The sequence below is a fragment of the Alexandromys fortis genome, unplaced genomic scaffold (assembly GCF_014885135.2).
Source record: "Alexandromys fortis isolate MF-2015 unplaced genomic scaffold, M_Fortis_MF-2015_v1.1 scaffold_9, whole genome shotgun sequence".
Lineage (NCBI taxonomy): Eukaryota > Metazoa > Chordata > Mammalia > Rodentia > Cricetidae > Alexandromys > Alexandromys fortis.
The window spans coordinates 16,697,122-16,715,943 of record NW_026067892.1 but is presented as its reverse complement, the minus strand read 5'-3'; the positions used below and the strand labels follow the sequence as shown (position 1 = coordinate 16,715,943).

The window sequence follows — 18,822 nt, the reverse complement described above, 5'->3', positions numbered from 1 at the left end:
TTTGCATGTATATCTTTGTCATTTAGTTAGGGCTACAATTTTTAAATAAAATGAAGTTAAATTACAAACTGAAAACAGTATGTAGAATTTGGAAGTAGAATAATGAGGTAATAATTTTGGAGGATGAACCATTGGTAACTCTGAAGTTCTACCCTTTTCTATCAGATGACACTAAGCTACATACTGTTCATGAGTTTTTTCTATTAAAAATATATGACCGCATCAACTTTTATAAAACATGATACATTCAACAGGCAAGAAAACTTGCTGTAAAATACACTTATGTTCCTTATTATAGAGAAAACTATTACCTGCTGATTTATCTTGAAGGAAACGTTTCCATATGCCAAGTTTCTTTGAAGTGGAGGCTATCTTAATAGAACTTCTCTACAGTCTGTGTTTTCCTACATCCTTCAAGTTATGACCTTAAAAAGACTAAATGAGGATAGCAGTGATGAAAAAATACCTGTTTGTTAGTAAATATCAATCCATTATAGTAGTAATTGGGTATCAAAATGCAAGCTTGTCTGTAGGACACAGACTAACGTTGATGATAAGGTACCGGCGTGATTAATGTGGATCTGCCTTAGATTTCATGTATACAGGATGTGGAAGTACTCTGTGAGACAACTGATAATTCAGACTTCATAACGTCCTCTGCTGGCTAAGGTTTGACATACTTAATATTACTTAAAAAGTCTAGGAACTGAAAAATGGGGTAAAAGACTTAGAAATCAGGAGGGATAGCAGAGGTAAAGATGTGTGACAAAATCAATGGTGCTGTGTTGTGTTTGTCTACCTCCCAACGCACAGCATATATAGGAAGATGGCTAGGAATCACCTTTCTGTGTAAAAATCGAAAGTTATATATTTTGCTTTTGCTTATCTTTCCATATCACTATTTATTAGACTCTAATAATAGTTTAGCATATTGTAGAAAACATGCCATAGTATCTCAGAATAATTGACAGTCTTAGCTCTGGTGCCTTTCCATTTCCTTCCTGATCATCACAGCTAATCCTGTAGGGAGAGGCACACTGTCCCTGAGGCTCTCTGCTGGGGTCAGGCACCCAAACCCAGAGGATCTCTAAAATGAGCCAGACCTCATTCTGAGATGTACGCTGACATCTTGTGATGACGACTCAGTAAAGGCATTTGGGAACCTGAAATGTCGGTATAGGCAGGATATACAGTTTAACCTCTAGTCGATATTATGTGAACTTTGGTCTAGTTAAATAAATATTGATTTCCCATTGATGATTTCATAATGTTCAAGGGTTGACATCTTGTGTGCCAAGATGGCTTCAACCTTCCTGGTGATCCACAAGCAAGCTTTCCTTCATTGGATCAGGAGAGTGTTGTACACATCCACTTGCTCATCTAGCTGTCCAAATACACTTAGAAAATTCAAAGCTGAGTATGGTAGTACTTGCCCATAATCCTTGTACTCAGGATGCAGAGACAGTAGGATCTAAGTTTGAAGCTTGCAGGATTCATATAGCAAGACCATGTGTTAAACAGCTAAACACAAGTCCCTCCCCCAAATATCTTGCTAAAATTAACAAATTGAGGGCTAATTATGTTCGTACTTTGATGGAGATCTAGTTGGGACTAAAGTGGTTTTAGAAATCTACCTTAGATGACTGCTAATAATAAATTTATTAAACAGAAGTCATGAAAAAGTTACTGGTTTACATTCTCTTTGTACACTACCTCATTTCAGTCTCAACTACCCCACAGTGTAGGTGTGCTTATCATTGCCCTGTAGATGGACAGTCTAAAGCTCAGCTTGTGGTTACCTTGTTCATGACCGATTTTAAGATCAATTTAATATTATTTTTGCAGTGCCAGGGATTGAACCAACCCATTAATGATATTTTAAATGTTGTACATTTAAACTGGTAGAAAATATCTCGAACACTCTAAGAAAAATAAGCTAATGCGGAATTTCTATGTTTTTGTTGTAAATCAACATGGTAAATTTTCATTTTGCATTCCATTGGTCCTCCACATTATATGCTTACTCTAATAAATTAGAAACAGCAGTAAAGGAAGTACTCACATCCCTTGGGACTGGCAGGTTTCCCATTATTTTGCTATGCCGAATGAGATCATTATAGGTTACTACAAAATATGAAAGAAATGATAGAAACTTTAACATAAGAAGTGTAAAAGCCCTTGGGAAACAGATGTTCTTTTGGATAAATATGATTATCTCTATCTTTGTATTTTCACCATGTGAGTCTTGTAAAAACCCTTAGGAAATTGTCAGTGTGTGTTCTGTCTCTGGATGTTGTCCTTAGTCTTTAGAAAACCTTCTGTTTTGAGATATCATTAGATACTTTGATGTATATATTTTATAATCTTTAAGTTGAACCTCAAATATTTATCTTTTTATGGTAAGAATATTCACAATTCTTTTTTCTAGCTTTTTGAAGTATGACTCTATGAGTTTCTGGATTTACTCTACTGTGTAACATCATACCAAAGATCCTTAATCCCATCTAACTATAACTTAGAACCCATTGATTAAACTTGCCTATCTTTCTCTTCCTCTCATTCACCCCTGACACTGGAAACCAGCATTCAATACTGTGTATTCTCTTAATTTGCTTATCAATCAATTTTTCCCTTATTTTGAGAGATGGCAACCTTTGTACTTCATTTATTTATTTTTGAGTGTATAGTATGGATATGTGAACAGCGTATGTATGAGGGGTCTTGGTGTTAACAATGGGCATCTTTTCTTGATCTATTTAATTTGTAATTGTATGTGTATGTGTGTGTGTGTGTGCACATGTGTGATGTGTGAACACATGCACATGTGTGTGGGCATGAGGTACCCATGGAGTTTGGAAGAGGGCATTGGATCACCTGGAGTTGAGGGTCACAGGCAGTGGTCAGCTGTCCTCTTCAGTACTGGAAACTGATCTTGGATTTTCATAGCTGCTGATGTGTGTATCCATCATTTTGCCTCACAGGCTGACTAGCCAATAAACTTCCAAGATCTGTCTATCACTGGACTCACTAGGATTGGGTTATGGGCATGTGGCTTGGCCATCTTCCCAGTCCTATTGTCTACTTTTAAATTGGGCTAGTTTGGTATTTCTGTTGAGATTTTTGTTGTTATTACTTACATTTTCTGGTATTATCTCCTTGTCAAAAGTATAGTTTCAGGCAATTTTGGTTTTTGTTTTCTGTGCTTTGAAAAGCTCTTTCAAAGAGTCTTTATCCCTTTACTGTCCCAAAGCCTCCCCCTCCCCCTGTTTTCTTCTACCAGTTTCTTGGTCTCACTCTATCCCTTATACAGTTACTTTTAATAGTTAAGCTATTTCAAATGTCAGAGTTGATATTTGGTTTGTTTTACGTGTATTTCCATCTCACAGTGCTTGCTTCAGGAAGATTATTCAGTGTGCCCAGCTTAGGCGTCTTCCTGACATGATGCGGTGTGCCGGGAGTCTGGAGAGAGGAGGTTTCATTTTGCACGCTTGTCTATTTGTATATCTCTCATGCCTAAAAAATGTAGTCCAGAATCTGTTCCCTCTGCTATTTGTTAAGCATAAAATATTTTTAAAGCTATTTCTACAGAGAAGAACTAAGTTTAAGGGCATCATATTTCATATTCACCATGAAATAAAGATTTCACACTAAAAGGGAAATGTTTCTTTTACAAAGCTTGAGGGAAAAATGGCATACATAAAAAAAATCAAAAAATAACAAAACAATGACAAAAGTATTTTTTCCTGCTGTTTAAATTATATCCAGGGACCCTCTACATTAATACATTCATTTGATTATGAATTTGAGAAATTGATGCTAAATTCCTCATTTCTAGTATTTGGGGCTCATTTTTTTTCCAGGGTGAGTCTCATGACCATCATTTTCAATTGTTTCATTTTATTTATGCTGTTTCAAGTTTACATTACATGTCTCAGCACATTTTCAGTGATTGTTTATACAAGAAATTGTTTAGTTAAAAGCATACTGTTCTAGCTGGGTGATGGTGGCACTCACCTTTAATCCCAGCACTAACGGGGCAGAGGCAGGTGGATCTCTGTGAGTTTGAGGCCAGCCTGGTCTACAAGTGCTAGTTCCAGGACAGGCTCCAAAAGCTACAGAGAAACCTTTACTTAAAACAAGCAAGCAAACAGAAAAGCATACCATTCTGTAATTTTTGGAAAAAAAGGTGATCCTGTTATAGAATTTGAAAGCCATATTGGAATATAAGAATATTTAGTGGCAAACCTTCTTGCTTTGAAACTGAGCACAACAATGTTATGGGATTTGTTGACAACTTATAGCTTTACTTCTGTATTATCCAGCCAATAACTTTTGAACACTCACCATGTGCAAGCATTGTTTATGCTATAAGCACCAAAACACATGCAGGACCGTTCTAAACCTGGAGGATGAAAACGGCTTCCTGAGTGATACAGCCAAGTAAGCAACTCCTCGATTCTCGTTATTGAGAAGAGCGTACTTGCGCTGACCAGGTTCTCCTCTTTAGATGATCACTTCAGTTCGTAGCCCCCTCCCTCTCCCAGCCACTCATCACGGGATAACAGCATGGATTGCTGTCTTCCTTTCATCTGCCAGCATCTGCCAGTCCCTATCCCACCTCGTTTACTCAAGCAGAGCCCTGAGTTCATCACTTTCCTTTATCCTGACCATCACTGGATTCATTTCAACACATTTCATCCCTCTTAGAGCCTTTGGCCGTGACCATCTAATTCTAATTCTGTCTGTGTTCTGATGTCCTCACATCCACTGTGCAGACTCCAGCCCCTTTGATATAATGGCCTGACCGTTTCACTCACTTGATTAAATTGTATGACTCTCAGTTGTCTGTAGGACCAATTTCATTTCTTAGTGTGTCAAAAGCCAGTAGGTCAAGCTTCACACTTTTTATGCTAGTTGTCAAATATTCCTGAAGATCCTGGCCTTTGATCAAGCTGCCCTTCCCCTCCCCATGTCCTTTGCTCCTATCTTTACTTGCCTGACTCCCAGATATTCTTCAGTGCTCCTTTATCACTTCCTTGGGAGGCCTTCCTTCCCCTCGGCTTAATGAGAGTGCTACCCAATCAATCTCCAGATTGTCTTCGATGTTTTTATCAAATGCTGTGTTTGTGTTTATGTCCTCTGCTGAGGCAGACAGGGTGTTGAAGGTGTTGCTGTACCCTGTGCGGTGCCTGTCACAGAGTAGATCATAAAGATTTATTGATTATGTTAGTCTGTTTATTAAACCACATGCTAGTTTAAAAGCCCAAGAAGTATAAGAAAGGGTGATGGACGACAATGAGTAATATCAGCTGAGAAGATTCCCAAACATTCTCCTTACAATGTAGTAATAGATATAACTCGAAAGATGTCCACACCGAGAAAAACAGGAGTTCAGAAGCAGAACTCCAGAGTTGTGGCTGCACTGTCTAGAACAAAGGACCCATCAAGAAGTCCCATCAGCTGTTATGAGTAAATCCAAGATTAAGTCCTTGTAAGTCTTAGACACCAAGATGACAGATTTGTTGTGAACTTCTTCAGTGATGGGGACAGAGGGAAGAGTTTTAAAACAAAGAGCAGGTGTAATTAAATCCCAGCCTTTTCTACTCAGTCTGAGTCGCTTGATAATTGACAGCTTGGTTTACTGCCTGGGTGCTCTCTAGTATATTGGCTTGTCATTTAAAGACCCCTTGCATGAAACCAAAAGGAAGCATTTACCATAGCACTATTCTGCAAGTCCTTCTGAAGTCAGGAACATGTTCCATATCCTAACCATGTTTTACTGAATAAAACCATGTTCAGGATTGATTTCTCCAACAAAGTCTCTTCTTATGGGAAGTTTATTTACATTCATTGACAAGAACATGTGGTTTTTCCCCCATCCAGCTTCGATCCTTGCTGTGTTTCCAAGCATCTCTCTCCCTGATGCTCTCTGAAAGCCAACCCTTTCCATTAACAGGGCCGTGCGGACTTAATGATGGATCCTGCCACGGCTTCCTTAGAGGGACGTCTTCTCTTCTGAGCACTTAGTGGTAGGCAAGTCCTCACTGTTATCTATGGTTGTGTTTTAATATCCTGCCCTGTCCATCCATCTTTCATCTCAGAACACAGGGCTTGCCTTTCACCCTCGCTCATTGCTGGATGATTTGTTAAGGCTTTGAAAACAGAAGGAATGAGGTGCTTTTAAACAGGACAGGGCTATTTCTCCTTGCTTTATTTATTTTTATGCCATGCAAAAGGAATAAAGAGGTATAAAATGGCTCAACTGAAGCCAAATAAATCTGGATAAATAGAGCAAGAACCCAATAAAAACCCGGGGGGCGAGAAGGAAGAAAAGGATCGGGGATGGGAGATAAAAGGAAGGAATAAAAAAGAAAATCTAATCAGTCCTACAGCATTAAGGTCTATTTATTATTACCCAGGGAACAAAGTGCCTTTGACCCAATGAAATATTTTAAAGTAGGGTTAAGCTCTGGGTGGAAATTAGGAAGTCATCTTTAAATGTATCCTTTATTGTCTCTTCTCACGCTTCCACCTCCAGTCATCCTCTGTTAAAGCTTTGTCTGTGTCTGCCGCGAGGTCCAGGGAGGCCGACATCTTTCACTTGTCCTGATGAATCACAGCACAGAGGCCTGTGAGATTTCACAGCCAACACGGCAGGAGTCTCTCATATCATTCCTTATGCCAGGGCAGGGGGTGAGAGGGCATGGGGCTCTCTGTCCTAACTCCTGCCCATTTGCGGTGATTGCTGCCTTCGTGAAATGGAAAAAAGAAAGATGTAACCAAGAGCTAATAATGCACAAAACTAGAGAATAAAGGCTAGGCTCTTTAGGTAAAGTTAGAAACTGGGTTTAGGCCCATTGTAGATCTGTTTATGCCATTGCTTTATGTAACCCTGAATTAATGCTTCACGATTCTCTATTGCTAAAATAAAGACTGCTTACCTAGAGCTGTTAAAGTAATCACAAGTCTTATTTGAGCACATGCTCAAGAATCATTTTGGTATCAAGAACTTTTTTTTTCTCAGTTAAATGACCCAACACCAATATGTCCTACTACGCTTTCCTTCATTCCTCTCTTCTTTTACTATGGACAGTTTCAAACATATGCACCTTTTATATTCTTTGAAAATGAAAATCTCTTTTACTTTTCTGTGTGTTTATGAAGGTGTACATGTGTGTACATGCAGATGCCAGCAGACAGTCTCTGCTGTTGTTCCTTAGGCACTATTCATGTCTCTGAGTAGAACCTAGTAGATACAGCCCCATGGGTGATAAGTATCCTGAAGAGTATTGCATGCTTCCAAGTGATGGCCGTTTTTTTTTCACATCTGATGCTGAGAAAAATCCATGTGTAACTGTGGTTAAGAGGATTCCAGCTATTGCCAATTGGGCTGAGTGCTAAACTCCGAGTTCATCATTACCTTTCTGGCTTGTTATGGAGCTCTAATTAAACCATGCTGCACTTTGAATGAAGTTGCTAATTTATGTATAGTCATCAAATCTGTTCAATAACTCCCTTGCAAGTAATTATTGCAAGGATGCTGGGAAGGAATAGAGATGAAAGGGGCCTGTATGCCAGTGACTCAATGAGCAAGAAGAGCTCACTTGTGATTGTGGGAGAATTGTTTCGAGGGGTATATTGCATTGAAGAACCTTCTTGTGAAACCATTGAGGGACAGCAAGGGTCTTAACAGGTGTCTATGTGTAAGAACTGGGAAAAGACATAGAAAGCCTTGGGAATGCGGCCCTTCAGAGAGTAGTGTTTGAGAAGATGGCAGGAGAACCAGGCGCATCTATTGAGTACAGCAGATGATCTTGATTTCGTTGTTGTTATGAAGACATGGTATTATTTGAAGGTGTCGGTTTTTCAGTGAGGCTGGCCTAGGGAGGGAGTGGAATGATGTACTGCCTTGTCCGTACTGTGCTACAGGGTCTCTTTTCATTGACTCCATTCCGGAAGCTCAGCGAGCAGCTGCTGATTTTCAAGGTCTCCTCTCAGAACCTTTTGCAGTTTATTAATTTAAAAGCAGCAGCAATTTTCCTAGAGGTGAGAGCCATAATGATTTTTTCCAATCTCTTTGCTGGGAGCTATCCTTGAGAATGTAGAATTAGATTCAACCTGGTTGTCTCCCACAACAAGAATATGTAGGAAATGTCAACCAAGGTGACTCTCTGTGTGTTGAGAAGTCCGAGGCTTAGGTTAAAGGACGTAACGGAGAGTACTGTTCTGCTTACAGAATGAAAACGTGTTGCACAAATTATCTCAAGGAGCCAAAAGCAGCATCCAGTTCTCACCTAAAACAATTTGTTCTTGGAATATTGTCAGCTAAAATTGTGGTCAACTTTTGCAAATTGTATGAATTTGCACTGCATATTTTATTTAGTGTTTAGCAAAACTCCAATATGGCTCTGCATAACTTACACAATACACCAAGAAGATGACTTCAGAAACTCCCACGGAAGTTGACAAATCGGGCATCTAATGCTTTTAAGCTAATTGCATGCTTAGCGGTTAAGGAGCTGACTTGTTAAGAATGAAGATCAGGGTTTTGTCAAGACAATGCTCTGCCTGCTGCCACGTTGAATCCGATCAAACCCTGTATCAGAAATATTACAGACGCTTAAAGAAGAAAATAATGTGCGCTTTAATCGCCGTGCTACTTAGCGTTTCAGTGAAGGGCTCGTGAGTCATCGGCACTGTCATAGCAGTTTTGAAAACTATTCTTGAATTTTCAAGCTGTTATTTTCAGGAAATTTCGAAAGCAAATTGCTAAGTGATAAAGAGTAATTTGGTAGCATTTGCTTATGTCAGTGTTTTGCTTCCTTGCAGGCTGGAAAACCAGAAAAGAGTAATGCCCTGAATGCCGCCATAGACAACATGAGCAAGAAGACAAGAGACCTCCGCCGACAGGTGAGAGCAGAGAGACACGGGGCAGGGATGAGCAGCAAAAGAAGCTCTCACTCATGGCCGTACCGTTTATTGTTTTTGGTCTTCTAGAATGCTAGAGTGGGAAACCCAAAAGCAAGCTTGTACTTTCCACATTTACATGCCTCGAATGTATTGTGGCAAACAGAAAACAGAAAAAGGAGTATGTGCCTTAATGGCATGCAGAATTTCAATTGAATCTTGGCTCTGTCCTCATCAGATGTGAGTTCTGAGGCATAGATTTCATCTCTCAGAGCTTCTATGAAATGCAATTAACAACGTGAGTAAGGCTTTGGATAGGAAGTGAACGCATATTGCTGCACTGGAGTTGGTAAGGTGCTTGCTTCACACGCAAGAGCACCTGAGTTCAAGCCCCACCACCCTCTTGGAAAAAGGCCAGGTGTGGTGTGGGACAGGCTCATCATCCAAGGACTCAGGTGATGGAGACAAATGGATTCCTGGGCCTCTCTGCCTAGTCAGCTCAGACTTCTTGGTGAGTTCCTCATGCTAGAAAGCCCCATCACAATGCAAAGGTGTATGGAGCCTCATTAATGACACCTGAAGTTGTTTTCGGACCTCACATACATGTGTAGCACATACACACATCCTTGCACAAATGAACATGTACACATATACACACATCTGCTTCCACATAAGATAAAATCAGTGTATTTGTTTGTCTGGCACACTACATGTTTAGAGATGTTGGGAAACCAGCTTCATGACAGTACTGCACTGGCTGTTTTTAATGACAGCTTGACACAATAGGAGGTATCTCAGAGGAGGGACCATCAAGAAAATGCCTCCAGAATATTGGGTTGTGGCCAAGCCTGTAGGGCCTTTTCTTAATTAATGATCAGTGAGGGAGGAGGGCCACTTCTAGGCTGGTGGTCCTGGATTCAATAAGCAAGCTTTTGAGCAAGTCAGTAAGCAGCACCCACCCCTCCATGGCCTCTGCATCAGCTCCTGCCCCCAGGTTCCTGCCCTGTTTGCAATCCTATCCTGACTTCCTTCATTGTTAAACAGTGATGAGGAAGTGTAAACCTCATCAACCCTGTCCTTCCCAAGTTGCTTTGGTCCTGACTTTCTGTAAGAGCCGTAGCTGGGACAAGTTCACAATGACTTTCTCGTCCTAACGCAGAGAGCATCTCACAGCTCAACATGTTCACGTCTTCCTCTTCCTGGTTTGTGGGTGCTTCAGAAAGGAGTTTCTTTGGAGACACTTCTTTGGTTGTTAGTCGCCAGGATCAGAAGCCCGGAAAGGATTTTATTAATCAATTGAGAAACAAAGTGTTATGACACAATTTCCCCACAAACATAGCCAATTTCCAAGGCCTTTTGCTTCCTAATCCTTTACACTGTGAATTGCCAGATATTTTTCCCCCTAGGGACAGCTATAACATAGTCACCACTAACTCATAAAAACAGGGAAAAAGGCTTTTAACCAGTAGCTTTTAATGCTATATATTATCTTAGTTAAATGGGAAGGATTTGAGAAATGACTGGGCCATATTTTAATCCAGAAGTAGATCTATATACAGATTAATAGGATTCCCAGGTAGTGAGGTTGTTTTGCAGCAGAATTTTAAATTCTGTGGAAATCATGGTTTCTCATTGTTAGGACCTTGATGTAAATTTTCTTTCTGCTGCTTAGAAATCTTGGGACGTAAGAGTCAAAGGAGTGTACCAGCACTGCCCCTTTGGGACGCTGATGAGAAAGCCAGACATGTGGTCAGGGCCTAAGGTGCAAAGGGCATTGAGTCATGACCTAGACAAGGGCCCAGACACTTGAGCCCTCAGAGTTGGCCTTTGTCTTCCTTATATGATTTTCATTTTCTTTCTTGCTGATCATTTCTTCCCACTCCTGTCTTGATACAGAGTCTCCTGTATCCCAGGCTGGCCTCGAACTTCTGATCTCCCAAGTGGCAAAGGCTGGGGTTACAGGTATTTCTTTTCCCTGAGGCATTAGGTTTAAAGTCAGATCTTTCTGTATGCTTAGTAAATCAGTTCAACCACACCTCTCCTCCCAAGCCCTTCTTCAGGATCCCCACCCCTGCTGCTCTTTTTAGAGTGTAGAAGAACTATGTCTATGTCTGTCAACCACAGTATTTTGTGTCCCCATCTCTTCCATCTAGTTTGCCACCAGCAAATCTATGTATAAAATGCTAATCTATATTCATACCTCCCCAACCTTTACAGTTATTATTTTCCTCAAAGACTTCAGAAAAGCAATTTCTTACATATTGAGTTAGAAGATTTAGCAAATCAGGTTTAACATGCCCAGGTAAGTTTGAATTTTAGGTTAGCAACAAATATGCCCTAACATAATTATGTTCCAAATGTAGCATGGGACATTCATATTTTAAAAAGTGTATTGACTTCAAATTCAAATATGTCCTGTACTTTATTTTGCAGTCATGCATGGTTTGTCCCCCTCACCATCCTTGGCGAGATCTGAACTGTCATACCACGGTCGCTAACACTTTCTCGTGGTCATTTCAGTTTGCAGAGCGCAGCTGTGCTCTAGGGATCTCACAGAACGCCCTCACCTTTGTTTGTTTCTTCTAGCACAAGGCGCCATAAATAAGGCCTACTGTGATCCCAGGGAGCCACTGCTGGGGATCAGCAGGCCTCTTTCTCTTTGGTCTTCACTTGTTGATGGTGGCAGCCAACCAACCACCACCCCACAGTGCAGGTTGGGAGTTGAGATCCAAGGTAGAAGACTATGATTCCTTCTTCACTATACGGGTGAAACACAGCCATGAAAGACACTCTAAATGAAGGACCACGCAGGAGCACTTTCTCATGTTGAGAACCTGCACGTGTTTGGGGGGAGATGGAATGAAGTGTTCTCTTTGGAGACACCAATGATCTTCATTATCCAACCCCTGTGATTCTCCTTATCCAAGCACTCTTTTCCCCACACCCAGAATGACTTCATTTCCTATTGTGAAGTCTATACTTTGGGTATATAGTTTGAGTACACAGTCTGGGTTTGGAAATGTAACTTGGCATGCTTGTAGCTCTGCTATCGATTCCTAACCCCTCATGAACTATAGTGGTACTTATCTGTCAAATCAGCACCCAGCATAAAGAAGCAGAATGAACATAAGGACAAGATTACCTTCTGCTCTAAATGAGCTTAAAGCCAGCCTGGGGTACATGACACCATTTCTCAAAAACAAACAAACAAAAAAACTGAAGCAGCAAAATGAGTAATCTCTGTCTTTTTACGCTTTCAACATGGAAGAACTTATTCTAAGCACCTTACATATGCTCGTTTCTCACAAAACAAAGCCCTGTTCTTAAACTGTCTTTGAAATATTTAATGATCATCTCTTGTTCTAGAGATGGTTTTATTTTTAGTAAAACGTCCTGAGAACCTCTCTTTTTGGCTCATCCATCCTTATCCATTTTATAGCTGTTACTTTTTCATCGGTAACAGAAATGCATTAGCTCTATATCAGAGAATGAGTCTGTCAAAGGAGCAATATATTTCTTAGGAATGTCTAAAGAGTCGCCGTCATACATTGTGGACAATGAAGATGGAAGGTTCTAGCACATGACATAGTTGCTTTCTGTTTCACTTTTCTCGTTCTCTGACTTTCTCACACAGTTTATTAGGGATGGGCTCAAAGACCTTGGCATGGTGTTCTCACTTTTCTGTGAATCGGTCGCAACAATTTTAGTCTTTGGCATTTTTTAAAATATCTTTAGTTGGCCCTCTCCAGAGCTACATACTCACCCACCTCTGATAGAAGGATCTACTAACTTCTCAGTAAATGGCCATCTCCTCATTCAGCATGCAATTGCAGGCTCGTCATGTTCAGCATCAGATAGAATGCTCATGGCATCCTCTGCTCTTCCCCTCCTCCGCTTCCCGTCCTTCTCTTTCTCATCTTAAATCACCCGAGTTCCAAAATAGTATGGATGCTACTCCTTCCAGCGAACTTTAGCTGTTTTCTTCAGCAGGAGTCTCTGTTATTTTCTGGGAGATCTTCAAAGCACACGGGCTTCTTTTGCAGCAGTCATTCCTTCTCTGCCTGTGTTTGATTTTCTTCTCTTCAGGAAGATTTTCTTCCCTGTGGATTGTAAACCTTTATAATGATAATTATGATCAGATCTTCCATTTGCTGAATATTTCCAGAGCTCTCTAATGAGTGTTTTCTTTGAGTTATTGATTTCATCCTTGAAATAAGAAATAATGTTATAGTATTATATCAATTCTCAAGTCTATCAATTTGCTAAGGTTTCCTTGGTAAAGTCATGGCTCGATCCCAGGGACAATATAACTAAAACCCCTGTGTGTAATCACCACACCAGGGAACAAGGAAGATGACTTGTTAATTTTTCAAAAACCCCAGAAACAAATGCACTGATTTATCTGCCATCCATTTTTTCCATTATTTATTTTACACGTCTTTCAAAACTTCACTTTTCTTTATCCTCTCACCTGGCCTCCAGTTATTTACTTGAGGATTATCTACTGGAACTCCCAATAAACGAAGTATGTTTCTAAATACGTGTACGTCACCAAAAATCAAGACATTCAAATATCTGCTACCTCTGCTGTCTTGTGAAGAGTGAAGCATGCTTAATTTTACTAAAGGTGGGTTAAGAGTCTCACTTGTGTATATTACTAAAAAAGGCATTGCAGTTCATAGATGCTAAAGTGATGGTGAACCATATCAATTAAAACAGAATTCTGGCAATGACAAACAAAAGAAGCACATAATTCTGCAGTTTGATTGCCTGGCTAGAGGCATCTTTGCTACCCACACCGGCAGCTCAAGTGAACCACTTGGAAAGCCATTATCTGCTCTTGTAGTTGTCATCATCGCATAGTCAGCTCTCAGGCGACCACATCCCACAAACTCGGCGCAGTGACTAGACACTGAGTCGTTACTTGATTTACTCCTTATTGATCAGTCAAGTTTTGCAAATTATTTCATTCACTTACTTAAAATTAAAATGTCACATGTATACACAAATAGAGATTTTCTGATTTTTGAAGGAGGCATGTTTTCTGAAAGGCTCTCTTTGCTTTGCGCGCATCTCCCCCTCCCAGTTTATTCTTCGCCCTCATTTGGTAACTACGGTAGGCTGCCTTACAGTTTCCACACGGGGCTTTCACTTTTGTGTTTCAATTGTAGAGAAATACATTATTTTGTTTGAGATACTAAACCACTTATATCAGCAGGAAGTAAAAAAAAAAAAATGATGCCTCAAAGCCTTTTATTAAGCTCCAGTGAGAAAAGACAGAAAGCCCCTCTGTTTGGCTTTGCTCCGACATCATTCATGCTTGACCACCAGCAAGTATTTACTGATAATTCATACCCCACAACTCCTGTCGGCTTCCCACCAACTTCAAATTTTAGCACTATGGCTTCACATGTTAGAGTCTTCTTTAGGATTTTTTCTATGACATCCAAGTGAAAGAAATATAGGAAGCTCCTGGAAAGGAAGACAGTATGAAAATAAATAAGCTACGGGCTATATAATTAATACATTGTATTATATATAGACAAGGTGTAAAGAGAATGTCTCCTGGGAATAAATATGTCAAGACAAATGAAGGAGATTGCCTAACAGCACATCCTAGACTTTCTACATTTGGTCCCTAGACACCCGGCTTGTTTTATCCCATAATAATCCCTTTTTCATGGTCAACAAAATGTAAGGCCTGACAGAGTTATATTCAGTGATGTACAAAACAGAAGCAGCAGAGTATGATCTGCAAAGAACAGTGCACGGAGACCTGGAGCCTGTCAGAAGGGAATGGTCACTCATGACCAACAGAGGATGGGTTTAAATTGGATCTTGTTCATGAGAGCAGACACTTAGCACAGGCCTTTAGTGCAGAGAGTTTCATTGGGAGGAAGTTCCAAAATATAGTTTTTTTGGTAAATGCCAAGCAAGCCAGAAGAGAGAGGGTATGCTATCAGGGCTGCAAGTGTAGGTGATAGGGGCTTGAGGACTGCTGCAAATCAGAATTTCTCCTCAGGTTGCCTAGCCTATGGAGGAAGCCAGATCTAGTAGCCGTTGTCACTGTTTACGGTTGTTCTGGGGATGTGGGCTCCCTAGACATTGGAAGCTGCAGTTGTGCTTCCATTAAGAACCTTGCAGACGCTTAGATAGAGTAAGCGCTAAGGCAGAATGACAAAAAAAAATAAAATAAAATAAAAGCATGGGATGTCTTCAGAATACATAGTATCAAAGCCACAACAAGAGGTGAAATTGCAGACTGATCTAGAGGGTGTGCAGTGCAGACTGATCTAGAGGGCGTGCAGTGCAGACTGATCTAGAGGGCTTGCAGTGCAGACTGATCTAGAGGGTATGCAGTGCAGACTGATCTAGAGGGTGTGCAGTGCAGACTGATCTAGAGGGTGTGCAGTGCAGACTGATCTAGAGAGCGTGCAGTGCAGTACTGATCTAGAGGGTATGCAGTGCAGACTGATCTAGAGTGCGTGCAGTGCAGTACTGAAGGCCTCTCAGGTCAGCTTTAACCACAGTCGTGAGTAGAGGGATAAAGCGTTGGCATTCAGCAAGCCAGGCAGAGACTTCTGGCAGAACTGTGTTTAGCTAGGCAGTTTGTTATCTTCCTGGATTAAAATGCTTTCTGGAGGAAAATACGGCTTGCTCTCAAAGGCTTCATTCCACAAGTTACGAGTTTCTGACAAATTCCTTCTGTCATGAGATCAAAAAGAGCACATCTTACAATGTGAGACAGCAGTCTCTGTCTCTTGGTTTTATGGAAAACAAAACCATATCATTCGAAAAATCATAGGAGGGTGATGAGACATTTTCGGTTTAGTTGTAGATAGGGACTGCCTCATCTATGTTGGTGAAAAGTAGTCTGTTTTTAAACATGCATTTATTTCAAGTTAGTTAATATTAAATCCTGCCTCTTAATCTCACAGTCAAATTACTAGAAATTGGAATTTCTTCCCAGTGTCTCTGCTTTCTTGTTTCCCAATCACTCTTGAAGAAATAGTGATAGATTTCTATATCCAATTTTATACAAAACTTGCAGATACTGTGTTCACCAAGAACCTTCTTGGAGATCAAATTCTATAAACCAATCTGTTTTAAAAGTNGTAGTGTATTAGATGTATGTACTCCATATATATTTATGTTCTATATCCTAGTTTTTCTTTGTTATAATGTTTAATGCTCGCATTTCTCTGCTAGCTTACATGTGTTTGTACATTTCTCTCTTCACCTTTCTCTGAATACCTAATTCTCAAAATGCTGTTCAGAAACACTTCTTTCATTGACTGAAGTCAGGTATCTGACAGTGATGGTAATGATAACTATTTTGTAGGATGCACATGTTTGGATAGTCATGACAATGAGATTTACTTGAAGTTTGCCTTTTAGTTAGTTCTTGTAGTAAGTACTCTTTATTTTCAGCCATTCTCTTGGCCCCTTTAAGTCCTGCTCTTCCATTGATGTGTCTACTGTGGTGGTGTTTCCAGCTGGGCTCTTGAATGTCTGCTCACTATGTGTCTATCATCAAGGTTCTAGCTATATCATGTGCTTGAGCTAACTTCCATATTCTGACCCCCTAGATGAAGTATAGAAAAGAGGTATCTCTCAAATCCAAATTAACATCCAAGTTCCATAAAAGAACGGGGTAGAGGGGTGTCCCTACACACTCTGCCCTGCTCTTGAGATCCTCAACACATCTTCCCTCTGTTTCTGAAATATACACATGTACTTCATGAATACAACCCTGGCCTGTGCCCTGGACTGCAAACACACTGCTCACTCATTGATGGCTATCACCTTGCCTTGTGACCTCACACCTCCTTCACCCTGTTACAAGTGTCTAGTAAATATTAATTTGTTGCCGTTAGTGGCTTAACCCAAGCCATAGTAAGCACAAAGTTTCACTGAGGATTTCCTGCAGTCTATGATGTAACTGGGAGCTAGAAAACTTCACAACGCTTCTCAGCTAGCCATACCAATATGAGTGGAGGTGTTTTCCTTCAGGAAGTTAATAGCCCTTCCTGCACAGATTTATCATCCTATAATTATTATAGGAAGACAGAACTCTTTTTGTATTTTTTTTGAAGTGCTGGGAATTGAACCTAAGACCTTACATATGGAAGGCAAGTGCTCTGCCATTGAGCTATCTTTCTAATAGGATAGTGGTTTATACAAATGAAGCTCTATCGTTTTGGACCTGGAAACTGTAACAATAAAAATTCTTACACTGTTTAAAACTAAGATGTCAAGTGGTTTTTAAAAATAGCCTAAAATATAACCCTCACAGAAGTCAAATTGCAAGTTGTCTCTCTGATTTTTATCATTTTATTTATAGAGAGAAGTTACTAAACTAAACAAGCATGTTGATCAAAACACCTCATGGCCCATTCATAAAAAATGATGATGTTGATTAGAGTCCAATGTTAGTATATTGTAATCCCTGTAGTTTCAGTAATTAGAGATACAATAAATTAATTTCAGAGCCATTTTTAAATTTCAGAAAATCTCTGCTGAGTACAGGAATTATCTGAAGTCATGTAGAAGCTTCCATGTTATTTAATTTAAAAGAACTCATTGTGTCAGAATGTTACAGTTGTTTAATAATTTAAGGTGTGAGGGCAAGAACAGTTAATGCAAATGGAGAAAATGGGACACCAAACTCACTTATTCATCTTCTTGCTCTATTAATCTGTTATTATCTGGTGCAATTTGTGATCTCACTTGGCTTAATCACCGTGAAGTCTACAATTTAGATAATCAAATGTATCATCAATTCTTCCAATAAGTTAGAAAGTAGTTTACAATTTTGTAATTATTAAAATACAGTATGTGCATTTTATTTGTACACAGGTTGAACATTGTAATCATGTAATTTCCTTGAGGAAAGAATATTGAATTACCACTTATAATTTGAGTCATGGGCTAAATATAATAATAATGAGAATAATAAGAAATGGCTTTTGGGAACAAGGAAATTACTGCTGCCTGATTTTTTTTATTCTGAACATTCTGTTTATCTTGCTTGTAAAGGATGCTCACACACTGCACCACATATTCTGATTGTAAGGATTGCTTAGGAAATGTGTAAAATGAACTTTAGAGCCACTGAGATCATAAGACTAGAAAAATAACACAGACTTTCTCTGGGAAATAAAAGGAATCCTTTTCTTCTTCTCAGCTCCGCAAGGCGATTATAGATCACATATCAGATTCTTTCCTGGACACGACAGTTCCACTCCTGGTTCTCATTGAAGCTGCTAAGAACGGCCGAGAAAAGGAAATCAAAGAATATGCTGCGATATTTCACGAGCACACAGGCAGGCTCGTGGAGGTAAGCACGCTGTAGCCGCAGCTGCTCCCAATCCGAGAAAACGAGGTTCCTTCGCCATTTACAGTTGATTTCTACTTGTATAAAAACAGTTGACAACACACTGCAAATGTCCCAGTGCTGGACCTAGGTAACAGGAAATTGGTATAAGCCACCCTTCAGCGGCTTGAACAGAAGCAATTTATTCATAAAGATCTGGGAAACTGTGCTCACTGCTGTTTCAGTTTTAAATACCCATGTTAGCAGCACTAGACAAAAGAACAAACTAGATGCATAGTTCTATCATAGTAAATATGTTCTTACCATTCTAGCTTTATTTACCAAATATTCTGTGCCATGTGCTTTATTGTCTGGGTTTCATGGGTCTTTCCTTCCTGCTTTTTAGAACATAGTATGTGACATAAAACAAACAAACAAACAAAAAAAAACAAGACAGTAGAATGTGCGGGTTTTGGGAGTTCCATGAAAAATTAAGTAGGAAGACTGGTTTAGAGGAAGGGGAGATGATAAACCACAATTCCCTCTGCTTAGCAGTTGCAGATGTGACCATGATGCCATGGTTTGAAGAGCAGGATGGC

At 39.9% G+C, this 18,822-nt stretch overlaps 1 protein-coding gene across 1 annotated transcript in view; it reads left to right on the top strand.

Moving 5' to 3' along the window:
• The window catches only part of Ctnna3 (catenin alpha 3), a 1,282,010-nt gene that overhangs the window by 657,827 nt on the left and 605,361 nt on the right, over positions 1 to 18,822 (top strand). The window contains exons 8-9 of the mRNA XM_050141069.1: positions 8,830 to 8,910; positions 18,095 to 18,247. Coding sequence (XP_049997026.1) covers positions 8,830 to 8,910; positions 18,095 to 18,247 — 234 coding nt within the window. The remainder of the gene's footprint in view (positions 1 to 8,829; positions 8,911 to 18,094; positions 18,248 to 18,822) is intronic.